This window comes from Dermacentor variabilis, chromosome 11 (genome assembly GCF_050947875.1).
Source record: "Dermacentor variabilis isolate Ectoservices chromosome 11, ASM5094787v1, whole genome shotgun sequence".
NCBI lineage: Eukaryota > Metazoa > Arthropoda > Arachnida > Ixodida > Ixodidae > Dermacentor > Dermacentor variabilis.
Genome location: NC_134578.1, coordinates 100,124,681 through 100,139,720, shown reverse-complemented (window position 1 = coordinate 100,139,720; position 15,040 = coordinate 100,124,681). Strand labels below are relative to the sequence as shown.

Genomic DNA, 15,040 nt, shown 5'->3' with positions numbered 1-15,040 from the left:
TGCGAAAAATGTGACTTAGGAAACGCAAAGGAACCAAAACAAGCCGCTCCTTCCTATTCTGACTTTGTACTTTGTATTGTAACGCATGCTATTAAATATAGTAACTTTGGACAAACCAGTCCAACCACGAGTTGCGAGAAGTACCTTATTCTGATACTTTTACTCCTCGTGAGTTAACTCTTCTGAATAGTTCTGGCCTTCTGCTCTTGCCTTCTATACAACAAAACATGATTATCTTGCTTTTCATGCTGTACAATTTTACGATTCGCGGAGAGCTTTTAAAAACAACTAGCATTGAATAGAGCAAGTTCTTAAAGCATAAACTGAAAACCGCACAAATTTTTCTTATGTATTTCTTATATGTCATATGCTAAAAGCCGTTCTACGCATGACGTTTCCCATGTACATACCGCTGACACTTGATAAACTTTTTCGGGGAGTTTATTCACCCTCTTTCTGTTCGTGTACCCGTTACTGGGCCGTTCAACTTTAGGCTCGTGGCAGAAGGGCAGCTGGCAGTGGGTACTTAAAGGGCCGACTAGTGCTTGTGGCCAACCAAGAGAGCTTTAAGTAAGATATTTTACGAGCTTTAGTTATCGCAGAAGAACTATGGTTCAGTTGAGTTTTTGTTCACTCTTTGTTTTTGCAAACGCTATTGCACTCCTTCTGGTTGATGGAAAAAAGGTAGGTTCTGTTTGCTATATTAAAAAAGTAAACGCGGTAGCTTAATAAGCCGTTCAGATTTAGAGAACACATTGAAATCTGTCCCTGCTATTCTCCGTGCGATCGAGCGTTATGTAGAAGCCCCACCGATCAGTTAGGGTGCATACGCAATCGGCGGTGCGCTTTAAAAGGCTAACGAAAGCACCAGTGTAATCATTTTATGCTGATTGTTTGGGAAGAAAGCCGTGCTGGCTCCTGTACGGTATAAATATATCCCTTCGAATGCCGTATTTTCCCACTAAACAGGCAGAACGATGTACTTATGCGCGAAGTAGGTGCTTAATACAGTTTCTTTACCGATACTTTGTCCGTGATTGTTGTGCATGCTGGACTTGCGTTCTGCATACTCTGTTGACACTGCTGTCCCACTACTGAACTTTCTACTTTTCAAGCTACGGATATAAAAATGCCTGTGCGCTTTCGCGATGTAATTGGCCGCACGTAGAGCGGAACGTCGCTCTTCGTAGGGGCTTTGCCCCTCCGGAGCCGGGACTTTCCGCGGCCTCCTCACTAGGACGACAGAACTGAAATTTAACATGGAGAGTGGCAACTCATCTTTCCATTTTTTATACATTCGCGTGGACAACGGGACCGCCACTCCGAGGAGCCAGAGGAAAGTAGGCACGCATGACGTTTCGATGCCCCCCCCCCCCCACGGCAGAGCAGAAACGAAGGAAACTGGATATGCAAGCGCTTGGAACGCCGACAAAGAGAGGGTAGTTCGAACGTAGACTTGGCCGACGCAGGTCGGCCTATTGTGCTCAAATCTGATCGACAAGCAAGCGGCTCGTCCGCACACTCCGGGCTTCTCGGGATTCTACACTCCGTGACAAAGCTAACAACGGCAAGGTCCTCCAGTGCATGGCCGCCGACCCCGCCAGTTCGTATTTCATGTTCACGAATTATGATACCTAGTTCGCGGACTAGCGGTTCATCGATTGTGCCAGGCTCAACCTCATTCACCTCAACAGAGCCTGTATGTGGATGACGGCCGAACGTTATCAGCGATGCCGCGTGTGTGGTTGCGCAAGGGAACGCTGCCGCAGGTCCTGTGTCACTGCATACCTTATTGCGTACGCTGCTGTAGACGGCGCGACACAAGGTCGAGTCACGTCTGCGTATGGCGTGCCGGTATCGGTTCGCCATCCTGTGACAGTGCAATGGCCAGTGGTGCGGGCGTCAGGAAACTGGGAGAGCACGTTGCCGCGTTGGTGTTCTGAAACGACGGCAAAATGTTCGGCAGCGTTGAGGTGCAAATTTGGGCACTACAGTGAAACGCTTATTAGAAAGAAGAGACGGAGAGTAGGGTTGGGGTGGTGAGCGATGAGGCGGTTGATAAAACACTAAAGAATTTCCGTGGATTGTGTACTAATGAATAAGCATTATTTGGCTCGGTTGTGACTTCGATTTTGCTTCGTTTTCCTTACTAGCTCTTCCTAGCTTGTGCGCGTCTACCTACGGACAGTGGTATGGAATGCTTAGGCGTTCGCAGACAATTGTCAGATTTTCTCGCGGCAACCGGCCTCTCCAGTGCAAACTCGGGACATGAGCGCGCCTCGAGGGAGCCGACTTGTTTAAAGGGAACACCAGCTGTCGTGGTAAAGGGTAAAGAGTTGTGTGAAGGAGAGTGGATCGCCACGACGCCATGTCACCTTCGCTGTCGCACTCGCAAAGCTGTGTCATGCGCGTGTTCCTTGTCCACCTTGTATTTGACAACTGCGCCTTGGTAACGCCCAATAATGAACATCTTTTTCAGGAAACATAGCAGCAGAAAGTGGATCTGGAAAAACCCTAATGGGAAAACAAGAAATATTTTGATTTCGTACTTTCTGCTGATCCCAGCAGAGTGCAGGACGTAGAAGGGATATGTGAGGTAAAGTGCAGTGATCATAGGTTCGTGAGGGCTAGGATTCACCTCAATTTGAACAGAGAAACAGGTCAACTTAGAGGCAGTAAGGGTAAAAGCAGGCAAATTTAGGCTGGTATTTGCAAACAAATATGCAGCCTGAGAACACAGAGATCATGATGATCACGCAGAGGAAATTAATGAAACCGTAATTCGGCTGGCTTCAGAGGCAGTAATTAAAGTGGGAAGCGAGTCACCAAAGCAACCAGTAGGACATAATACCAGTAACATAGGACATAATAAAGAAGCGACAAATAATGAAAGCGTCCAAGCCAAGAGTTAAGTAGAATTCGTGGAACTGTCAAAAGTGATCAACAAGGCGAAAGTAAGTGGTATTCAGAATTATAACATGACAAAAACTGAGAAAGCCGTAAGAAATGGATGCACCTAAAATCAGCGACAAGGAAACTTGGCATAGGAGAAACCGAGATGTATGCACTGAAAGATGAGCAGGCTAATATCATCAGCAATCTCGAAGGTGTAATAATAGCAGCGGAAGAAACCTATACTGACCTGTACTGACCCAGGGGACTCAGGCGTACTCTATTCGAAACAATAATGAACAGGGTACAGAAACTCCTCCTATAACTAGAGATGAGGTCATAAGGGCCTCGCAAGGCTTGAAATGGTGAAAAACGGAAGGAGAACATGGAATAACAGTCGATTTATTTAAAAGAGGAGACATAATGCTAGAAAAACTGGCGACTCTCTATAGGAAGTGTCTTCCGACTGCAAGGGTCCCAGAAAAGTGTAAGAAGGCAAACATTATACTAGTACACAAAAAAGCATTAAAGAACTGAAAAATTATAGGCCCATTAGCTTACTCCAAGTGTTATATAAAGTATTTACCAAAATATTCTCCAATTGAATAAGGGCAACACTGGACTTTAGTCAACCAAGGGAACAGGCTGGCTTCAGGAAGCGATACTCTGCAATGGATCCCCTCCAGGTCAGTAATCAGGTTATCGAGTAATCCGCCGAGTACAGTGAGCCTCTTTATTGGCTTTAATAGATTACGAAAAAGCATTTGATTCAGTAGAGATACCAGCAGCCATACAGGCATTGCGTAAGGAAGGAGTACAGACCGCTCATGTAAATACCCTGGAAAATATCTGCAGAGGTTGCACAGCCACCTTAATTCTACACAAAAAAGTAGGAAGATACCTAAAAAGAAAGGGGTTAGACAAGGAGGCACAATCTCGCCAATGCTATTCACTGCGTGCTTGGAAGAAGTATTCAGGCTATTAAGCTTGAAAGACTTAGTACTAGGGATCGACGGCGAATACCTCAGCAACCTTCGGTTTGCCGATGGCATTGTTCTATTCAAAACACTGCAGAAAAGTTACAACGAATGATTCAGCACCTAAACAGGGTAAGCGTAAGAGTGGTGTTGAATATTATTATGCAGAAGAGAAAGATAATGATGAATAGCCGGGCAAAGGAACAACAGTTCAGGATCGCAAGTCAGCCTCTAGAGTCTGTGAAGGAGTACGTTTACCTAGATCAACTAATCACAGGGAATCCTTACCATGAGAAGGAAATTCACTGAATAATAAAAATGGGTTGGATCGCACAGGGCAGACGTAGTGAGCTCCCGACTGGAAGCTTACCATTATCATTGAAAAGGAAGGTATAGAATCAGTGCATTTAACGGTGCTGACATATGGAGCACATACTTGGAGACTGACAAAGAAGCTGGAGAGCAAGTTAAGGACCACGCAAAGAGCGATGGAATGAAATACGCTAGGCATAAAATTTAAGAGACAGAGAGAGAGATAATGGTTTGGATCAGAGAGCAAACGGGTATAGACGATATTGTAATTGACATTAAGAGAATAAATGGCACTGGCAGCTCATGTGATGCGCTGAGTAGATAACCATTGGACCATTAGGGTTATAGAATGGATACCAAGAGAAGGAAAGCGCAGTACAGGAAGGCAGAAGCCAAGGTGGTGGGTCTAAATTAGGAAATTTTGCGTGTGCTAGTTGGAATCGGTTAGCGCAGGACAGGTGTATTTGGAGATCTGTCAGAGGCCTTCGTCCTGCAGTGGACATAAAATAGCATAATGATGATGATAATTCTTACATTATTTAAGCTGGACAGCCACCTGTTAGGATAAGTCTGCCAAAAATTTTTATTGCAATGTTTTATGCCGTTTACTGTTTTTTACACATACTGTTACAAACATAAGTATTTCTTTCATGCGAAGTTGCTCTGAAAACGAAAGATTTAAGAAATGGGTTACACGCAAAGGTTTTTCAGCAATACTTACCTAGACGCCCTGGTCCTGCTTATCATTTTGTGTTGGAGATGCATTGACTGTGAAACGAAAAGGTGTCCTAATAAAAAGTAAAACTAAGAACAGGATCCGTTTTGTCACAGTGGAAGATGTAAGTGTGGCTCTGTTTTTCTGGACACGTGCGTTCTACGCCACCTAAACTTTGAACACAACACGTTAGAAGTTCAGTCGTCTAATCCTGGCTTCTGAAAACCATCATCTCCGTAAAATGTTTAGAAAATTTGATTTAAATCGCTTCCACTCTCATTATTTTCAGGATATCTCTGCAGCAGCAAGGCCTCAATGGAAGACACCAGGGCCTTGGAAGGTTAGTGTATATTTCGGATCTCTCAGTAGAGATAGTGAAGCGACAGGGTCTGCTTTAAATGCTTTGTTTTTAATCGTGGTCTTTGGCAGTTGAACGCTTTCTTGAATGGCATACGAATGATCTATCTACCAATCCGTTTTAGGTAAACGACACTCTACAGATGTAGTGAAGACCTTGAAATGGCAGTGGAATTACAGTTGTCAGTAGAATGTATACATAATCTCAGCGTAAACGATTTATTTTTGGAGCCTTAGGCAACTGCGGGCGACGCCAGTATTGGAAGTAGTCATGAAAGATGGGTTGCAAGGAGCGCCGTTAATGGTTAAAATTACAAACAATAATCGCACTATTGATTCTACGCAGATGCAATGAGATTGTTTCGCAAGAAAAATCTCCGCACTTTAAGTAAATACACTCTCCCAAGCATATTATAAAGGACGGAAATAATTACACTTCATGTGTGCGGCATACAGATGCAACCACTGGTGGACACATATGCGTAAATTATTTGATGTGATAAGAGGTTAACTAAGGCGTTGGAGGCAGACGGTTACGACACGTTTGGGACCCGCCACGTGGACGAGGTCATGTCCACGCCTGCACATGTCGTCAGATGGAGAAAGTGGCTCAATGAATCAAATCAGCGGGGATGTTCGCGCGAAGACGGGGCAAGGCCCTTAGTACTTTTGAACCAGTTTCGAGGAATACCCAAATTCTCGGCAAAGTAGAGCCAACCATAAAAGAGACCCTCGGTAATAGGAAGTATTTGGTTGTGAAGCGACGCCTCTATCCTACTCGCGCTGTTGTTCTTCGGACGTAAAGGTAAGTGCGAGCTGGCAGCACACTTCGGGCTTGTCGAGCCGCTTCCTACACACGTGTGCACTCGCAACACGCGGAGGCGTAACGATGGTTTGAATGGCATGCGAAGGCTCGCATTCATACAGGAGGAAAAAAAGTGAAAATAGCGTAGTAGGTTGCATGCATCGGTTGCATGGGGGGTTGCATAGGTTGCATAGGTTGCATGGTTGCACGGTGTTGCATGCGAACGCTACAAAAGGAAGAATGCGGCCCATGCTGGTTAGATGAAAAATGTGGTATTCCGAAAGTAGAGCTTCCACAACTTCAAAGAGAAATGCGCTACCTGTATCACTGAAGAGTTCTCGAAGTGGCGCCACTTCGAAGCATGTAGCTATGTAGAACGAAAGAGGTTACATCCTGCGCTGTAGAATTTGCTATGTCAGTTGATTCGGCATAGCGTGTCTAATGGTGCACAGCAACATTGATCCAGCCATCGGGTGTCATTATAAGTGGACCGTCGAAGTCAACGACGACGCGATTGAAGGGTTTGGTAGGGCACACAAGAGGCTGCAAGGCGACAGACGTGCGTGCATGTGGCGATTTGGGATGTTGAAAGTCAAAGTAGCACTAAAGAAACTTTCCTATAGAAGATACCATCTCGCGCCAGTTGTGCCGAAGCCGAATACGTTTGTATGTTTCAAATACTGCGGCGTGGTCACATTGCGAATCCTCATAAAAAGAGGCGCATATATGTGAAGCTGAGAGCTAGGCGAGTTTGTCATTCCTTCGTTCGTGCACGTCTTCTTCGCGCTGGTTTTTTTTTTCGGTAAAAATTATATGGACTCTCCAGGCGCATTTCTCCCGGCAGCCTCGCCGTGACGTCACGTATAAAGTCCAAAAGCAATAACACGATGGCCGTGTTGTGCTACGCGAGTGAAAGCTTGCGAAGGGGATCGACGATACGAGCTCAGTATTACCCGCGCTAAGGAGAGAAGAGCGATGAGGAAGCACACCGTCTTCCGTCGCGCGCGAGGGGAGGGTGGGCGTGCGCATTCCACTCCAGCTGCAGCTGCGTACGTGGCGACTGCCCGCTGCAGATTCGTGCAGGATCTAGGTGCGTGGAAGAACACGCCGGTTGAAATGGCTGAGCTCACATCGGGCGCCACATGGTTAGGTTTTCGGGTAGACCACATTCTGGGACAAGCTGGAAACGATCACCGCCATTTCCAATAAACTAGTACGGCTCCTATGGAGACCAACTGCAGGACAGTCGGAGCATATTTCGACGTTTTACGGCCGATTTACCACCTTCACATCCAGGGGGGGAGGGGGGGGGAGCGGAGGCGCTGCTAACCCTAGCTTCGAAATAGGGGAGAAGCTGCGGCACCTGCGGGCGCGCAATCGAGAATGGTGGCCGTCAGGAATCCTGCTGTGACGTGGCATCCGCGACGAATTACAACCTCGTGATTGGAACAAGAAGGTGACTTCACTGTGTCTCAGGTGCGTGATGCAACACCCCACCACGATAGCAATAAGGGAGCTACTATCAACAACGGTCTGGAAACTTCTACCGTTGTCGACAAAACGACAGCAGAAGCCGGATAGGAGAGCGTTCTTTCTCTAAAGAAAAATAAAAATCTCGCTGCGACGCTCCGCGCAATTGAAGCACACCGCCATCAGTTGCGAATACCATCTCATCCAAAACCATGGCGCATCCAAGACGCCCGAGACGCAAGCGTCTACTGCCGCTATCGAATAGCGTCTTTAAATTGGTCATCAGACCACACCAACGGCTACTACCCAAGAATGTTAACAGTCAGACCACCGCAAGAGTCGTCATGGAAGCATGTTAGGACAGAACAACTTGCAACAATTTTATTTTAAGAATAAAATCAGGTTCCATGCTCCCAGTATTCCATCCGAATAAGGATACGGCCAAGGTGATGCAGACCAATAAATCCTTCAGCATTAACACATGATTGCACCCGGTTAGTGCTTAGGTTACAGCAGGAAAAGACACGACGCGGAGATTGAGAGTAATCTACGGGATAGCCTTCACCCCTTCTGACGTGCTGCGACCGAATCGACGTATTCGAACCCAGAGGCTGTAGTTGATAGACACAAGAATGCTGAATGACTCGAAAAGTACTTTGCTAACGTTCTACGGCATCCAAGTGCTGTTTTCCCTGGCGGCCCTTCACAGTGGGCGATGCCACCCCAGTGACATGCAGTTGTCACGCCTCGTCGTTCACTTCAAGGCAGCCATGATAGCAACGTCGTCTCTCCTGACCGCCATGAAGAGCCCATCGAGGCCGTTATGGGTGACCGTTCACTCCGCGATAAGACTCCGGTCACGGATGAAGCAATCATGAGAAACGAGCCAACGGCCTCGTCAAATGGGATGTTGGACGTCCACGCCGGAAATGAGGTCCGTGCGAGGCTATGATTCTTCACACCTGTCAGCCGCACAATTTGGAAGGACCACGCCGGAGATGGAGTCTGCGTACAATTCCAGTTCCCCTGCTTGTGCCCAGCGACATGCCTGTGTTTCGACAAAAATCCCGTCGGAGGGAAAGGGCAACAGACCTCTGGACTGGTGGGACCTGAGGTCATCGATTTCCTGACGCCGGATTGGAGGAGGCGACTGCAATGCCGGCGCAGGGCATAAAAAGCGGATTCAGACGGCTGTGGAGGCAGAAGGGGACGCTGGAAAACAGCCAGGCACTCAGACATTCAAACACGCTACCATAGTTGGAACCTTATTGTAAAACTGTATGACGTACTTTTTTTAATACATTCCATTTTTTCGTTCTCTTGAACGTCTCTTGGAATCCTTTCTTCCGGCACCTGGCACGGCACTACCCGCCGCGGTTGCTCAGTGGCTATGGTGTTGGGCTGCTGAGCACGAGGTCGCGGGATCGAATCCCGGCCACGGTGGCCGCATTTCGATAGGGGCGAAATGCGAAAACACCCGTGTGCTTATATTTAGGTGCACGTTAAAGAACCCCAGGTGGTCAAAATTTCCGGAGTCCCCCACTACGGCGTGCCTCATAATCAGAAAGTGGTTTTGGCACGTAAAACCCCAAATATTATTATTATTATTGGCACGGCACCATCCATAGAAACTTCGTTGGCTGGCATGACCCCCGACTTCACAACAGTGGCTAGAAGCTTATGGGATCGGTTGGAATTAGCTATATCGATGTGGTGAGTGCTGCGTGTTTGCTTCTCTTTTCGCCAGACTCATAAGCGCAGGCAGTCGGCAATGACTTTCACTGTCATTAGTTATTAGCAGACCAAGAATTTAGTGTATCGGGGGCCGAATTGATAGTGGGAAAAAAACACAAGGTGCGTGGTGAGGACGGAGATGTAGAAAATCCAAGAACTCCTTAAAATTTTTGAGCAGATGGGCATTTCGGTTGACCCTGCGAAAAGCAAAATGCAGAAATTGGAGCTTTTGCAGAAGGAGGCGAGGAGTTGGGAGGAGGCCGGTGAGGCCAGAAAAGTTGTTTTGTGAGTAAAGAGCGCGACGGACCAGAAATAATGCACTCTCCTGATAGTACCGATAAGGAGGGGTCAGCCAGTGTCGAATCTTTGCTCTACATGTCGCGCGGAACTCTCTCTAGTGCAAGAAACCAGATTCTTGGAAAGCATGAGTGCTTTCTGGTGGGTACTGTATTGTAAATCACCCTCTTTAAATGACGGTTTAGTTTTAAAGAGGCGTGAATTTGGAAGGCAAATGAGATTGCTACGGAGAAATTTGAAGTGTCGGACCTCTTCTAATTTGCGAGGAGTTGAGCATTTGCGCCAGCTCTGCAAATACAAAAGGCGCAGTTCCCAACGTCATGAACCTAGAATATATGACAGTCAAGGAGGCCAACGAAACTTGGGAAACTATTGTGGAAAGAAAGCGAAAAGTAGAGGCAGCGATGGCGCTCGCTATGGAGATATTCGAAATACAGGACCTACTTCTAATTTGCGACGAATTAGGCATTTCCGTCGGCTCCGCAAAAACCAAAGCGGCAGTTTTAGACGTCATGAAGGCAGAAGTGACGGTCGAGGAGGCTGACGAAGCTTGGGAAACCATTATTGAAAGAAAACAAAAAGCAGAGGCGTGCGAGAAGCGCGAGCAGAAGACAGCGTGACGGCACGCTCTAAGGATGACAGAGCTTGAACACAAATGTCAGATACTTAGATGGCAGATTCGCACTTTCGGGGCAGATGACGGAATAGTTCATTTCCTCGCCGATTTCGGAAGTGTGTGTGCGAGAAAGAGGGTGTCAGCCGGGACTTGTGGAACGAGGCATTACCAGCGCTAAAGGTATTGAATATCGCTAAATGCTTCATATAAACTGATTGTCCTAGGAGAAAGCGCGAGACTACGATAGGGCTAAGATGGCTTCGTTGAGACACTTCGATCTTGAATTTCGCGCCGACCTCGAAGGCCGAGGGAGTGGCAGAATTCGCCGATGATAGCTGCACGCGACAAACTTTCCGCAGTACGCCGCGAGAATCAGAGCGAAGTTACAAAGCGCGATATGGTGCAGGGAAGCAAAAAGGTAGCAAGTCTGTCTGTACGAACGTTACACCGGAGACTTGAATGAATGAATGAATGCTTTATTTATACTATACATTGTCTGGTATGTAGGGTCTAAAGGCAAGTTCCCCGGCACGCATCAGGAGATGGAGGGTGACGCACCTCAAGCAGAGCAAATCAGCACGAAGGCCAGCCTGTAATCAGTTCGGCCAGCCTGTAAGATCAAGTCAGGTATGACTCTTCGAATGGGTCGGAGCAAACGCTGCAGGAGCGAGCAGAACCCTTGTCTGATATGGGAGCTTTCAAGGCAAAAACACGGGAGGAGAGTCGGAGACTGATAGGCTTGTCCCGTATTGAGCGGTGGTCAGAGGATCATGGAATGATTCCAGAGGCAGCTGCGTGCGGTGATGAGGGAAACGTGTTAGTAACCGGAAGCAAGGAGGAGGCCGTAGAGAGTGGCTGATTGCCCCCACAAGAAACGGAGGGCCCGTTAGGCCAAGTTTGTACGGAGGCGGCAAGTTCGACAGACCTGCCAGAATATGTCACCTATGGCTGTTGGGATAAGTCAGAACAGATGGTGAAAAAAGGCATAGGCACAAGATGAGAAAGGCGGACGCGGTCGAGGCGTCTAGAATCAAACGTGCGAAGCGCCAAGGCGACAGAGGCAAAGGTGGGAAAGTATGGTCCCAGCCGAAGACTGGGAAAAAGCGAAGGACGGTAACTCCCAAGCTGAGGTGTTTGCAAGATTGGGAATCGGCGTGACGCACTTAGCGAAAAAGATTTTCCGGAAGATTCAGGCATAGTAACCGTCCCTTAAATGCATCGAGGGCGTCTCGTTCTAAGCAGAGGGACAAAGCGAAGCGTCCTGTAGGCTTCTACAAGAGCCGGTCATTCGCGATGGCAAAGAAAGTCAGCTGCCTAGAACACAGGGTGGAAACGGGCGCGCAGGTTTGAGATTGTACCCCTCTCCTAGTAGACGGAGGCTCTTGGTGTGATGCCGAGGTGTGTCGAGCAAATTAACGAGTTTGGCCTTCTTCGCGACCGGACGTTGCGAGAACCCTGGAAGGCGCGACGTTCTTGAGCTCGTCTGAAAAGAATTGTTAAGGCCTGAAAAGGAAATCAGGAAGACGCATTGCAAAATGTTTTGTTATTTCGTATTCCTTTTGTAGGAAATTAGTTGCGCGCTGAACGTTTGACAATGCGTAAGCAATACCACAATATTTTTAAGGTTATTGGCATGTTCCGCTCAGATTAGTTCTGTAGCTTGAAGTGAAAAGCTTACGGGATGACACGTGAGGAATTCAAAAGCAAACAGGTTCAGTGTTGCATACAGTTCGGGAGGCCACGCTCAAGTAGCGCAAGTTGATGAGTTGTTTTAGCGGCAGTTTATAACGAGTCCGTGTTTTATTTGGCAAGAGTGCTTTTGGTGGCACACTTTATATGTTGCGTTCGTGGGCTTTAAATTCTTCGACGACAATAATATTTTGGAACGTTTAAGTTTGAGGAACTTTTGTTAAACAGAAGGCATTGTTGGTCTCTTCTCCTCATGGTATGTAAGATTTTTTTAGTTAGTTTGATTACTTCCATGAAAACTTGACAGCTGAACGCTGGAGAAGGGAAAGCGTCAGTGTTTAGTTTCTTTTCTTACACGGATGTGAAGGCTGAAGATAAAGAGCCTCAATGTAGGGTTGATTGCGACTTGTTTTGGATAATCCGCATAATTTTTTCGAACTATTCTTATTACCGGTCTGATTTGGGGATTTATTGGAATTACGCTGCGTCGTATTAGCATCATATAGAAGTGTGCTAGAAGACAAGTGCAATTAGTGAGGCTTTCTTAGCCAATTTAGAAAGTTGATAAGGTTTTTAGATGGTTCTCGCAAAGCCAGTTCTCCCTTAACCTTCCTGACCTGAGGAAGCTCTAATTCATTATTACTTATCTTGATTACGTATTACCTGTTTGTGTCTATTTGAGAGGACACTTAATTGGAAGTTTATGGGTACTGGTCCAAATCCACGTGTACCTTGTGTTTCAAGGTTTTCGTTCCGGTAGGGAGTTGTCAGATTTTTGGAATTCGTACAGTCTGGCGATGAGAGTGACGTGCACGTGGCGCTTGAAGCATTGTGTGTGGCTGACAACAGTCGCTGCTTGGAGCTTCTCCCCTTGCATTTATGCAGCCCAGTAATAGCCCACATGCCAAGAGGTCTTAAGCCAAAGACCTTCATTCACAGAGGCTGCGTCCCATGGCTTCGAACAATGGAGGTATCAAGCCGACTGAGCTGCATCGAACAGTTCGACCTCCCGATGCACCATCGGGCGGTGGAGATGCTGTTGTGACCGGCGGCCCTTCAGAGTGGGGGATGCCACCCCAGCGACATGCAGTTGTCACGCCTCATCGTTCACTTCATGGTATCTATGATAGCAGCGTCGTCACTCCTAACCATCACGAAGTGCCCATCAAGGCCCTTATGGTCGACCGTTTACTCCACCACAAAACTCCGATCACGCATAAAGCAATTTAAGGGAAACGAGTCGACGGCCTCGTGAAATGGTATGTTGAACGTCCAAGCCGTAAATGAGGTCCGCGAAAGGCTACAATTCTTCACACCTGTCAGCCGCACAAATTGGCACGACCACGCCGGAGATGGAGTCAGCGTGCAATTCCAGTTCTCCTGTTTGTGCCCAGTGATATGCCTGTGCTTCTACAAAACTCCCGTCTACGGAAAAGGGCAACAAACCTCTGGATTGATGGGACCTGACATCATCGGCTTCCTGACTGCAATAACGACGCAGCGCATAAAAAGCGTATCCGTCTAGACTGCTGTGGAGGCAGAGAGGGACGTTGGAAAACAGTCAGACACTCGGACATTCAAAGACGCTACCATAATGGGCTCTGATAGTTGGAGCCTTATTGCAACTCCCAATGACGTACTTTCTTATATTATAATCCTTTTTTTCATTCTCTTAAACGTCGCTCGGAACCCTTTCTTCCGGCACCTGGTACGGCACCATCCATGGAAACTTCATTGGTCACAGGGACCCCCGACTTCGCAAGAGTGCAAAGTAGAGTTTATTACTTCGGTGGAGAGGAGGGAAAAACTCTGCACCCTCTAACGAAATTCGGTACCCTCTGCCGTATCTGTGGACTCCGGGGACACCGTAGCGACGTGTGTTCACAGACCGATGTAGAGGTGTGCCGCTTGTGCGGGGTGCGGGAGGCTGGTGTTCGACATGCGCGCACCCCCGATTGCGCTATTTGTAGGTGTCATCGTCGAACGGGTAACTGTACATATCCCAAGAAACTAACCCAGAAAAACAGATATGAAGATCAGAGACCAAGAAACCAACGAAAACCCAGATGCGCTGGTTCGCCGCCGACGATGAGGACTCGGCGGTGCAGTCTCATCCCACGACCTATCATGTCAGCTCCTCCAGGATCCGACAGCCGTTGCGGAATCGAGTAGCTTTGTCCGGTGCAGTTGGGCCAGAGAAAACGTGTGGCATCCTGACCCAAGGTGCCCCAGCAGCAATAGCCGACAAGAAAGAAAGGGGTCCCTAGAAACCAGTCGTCAGGGGTCTTACTGGCAGGCAGTGTCTCTCAAAATAATCACCTGAGGTGGGCACAAATCGCGTCTCCCCCAGCCAAATCTGAGAATACGCAAACAACAATCATTAGAAAAACTATTTACAAGATAATAGTCGCGCAAAACAAACTACTTTGTAATAATTTAGCCGAGCCATGAGCCGAGTTTGAAGCTTTACGGGGCCCCTCACCAGGTATGCCCATATTGAGCTGACAGGCGGCGTGCATACGATGCACACTAACTATCCTCTCTGTTATGTACTGCAACGCTACGCGCCACCGAAAGAGCTGGAATTTCAGACCGAACGCCGTTTGCCCTTCCGCTCGCGGGTGCCGCGTTCCCAACCGGAAAGTCAACCTATATCGCAAAAGTGCGACTACGAACATCGCGCTTATGTGACCTCGCTCGTAGTGACACGTGACATCGAGAAATATCCAAGGCAACATCTATTATTTCGGCAATCTATTACTTCGATAGGCGAATTAAAGGTTAGAGAAATAATAAAAGGCACAAACGGAATGTCTGCGAGTTGTTTTACCTCGCACAACACCCAGAGAGATGCACTTCCATTTAGTCCTCTTGTTCCCACATCATGCGGTAGTGCACGCATACATCTAAAGTGTATGATTTTGTACCGTGTTCCAGCACGCGATCATGCTTTATGAACCACTGGTGTCTGATTAGTTTTCGCGTAGCAGTGACTTATACAGCTATTCAGGTGTTCTCGAGCCCAGCGCGCAAAATCGTGTGCTGCACGAAGGGAGGCAAACGTACAACGCCGTGCAGCAAGTGCGCCGCGCTGCAATAAAGGCATAGAAAGATAAAGACAAGGCCCATGACGTATGCGTTGCGCGATACTGAAGCTCCGGCATGGAAGAACGCAG

General features: G+C 47.6%; 1 protein-coding gene across 3 annotated transcripts in view; it reads left to right on the top strand.

The window, feature by feature from the left end:
* The first annotated feature begins 526 nt into the window (after positions 1-526).
* Positions 527-15,040, top strand: part of LOC142564898 (uncharacterized) — a 65,906-nt gene continuing 51,392 nt past the window's right edge. For 2 of the 3 annotated variants that reach the window (XM_075676100.1, XM_075676098.1), the window contains exons 1-2: positions 527-684; positions 5,186-5,236. In XM_075676100.1, coding sequence (XP_075532215.1) covers positions 610-684; positions 5,186-5,236 — 126 coding nt within the window. In that variant the 5' untranslated portion in view covers positions 527-609. The remainder of the gene's footprint in view (positions 685-5,185; positions 5,237-15,040) is intronic. The other variant, XM_075676099.1, reaches the window with a different exon arrangement.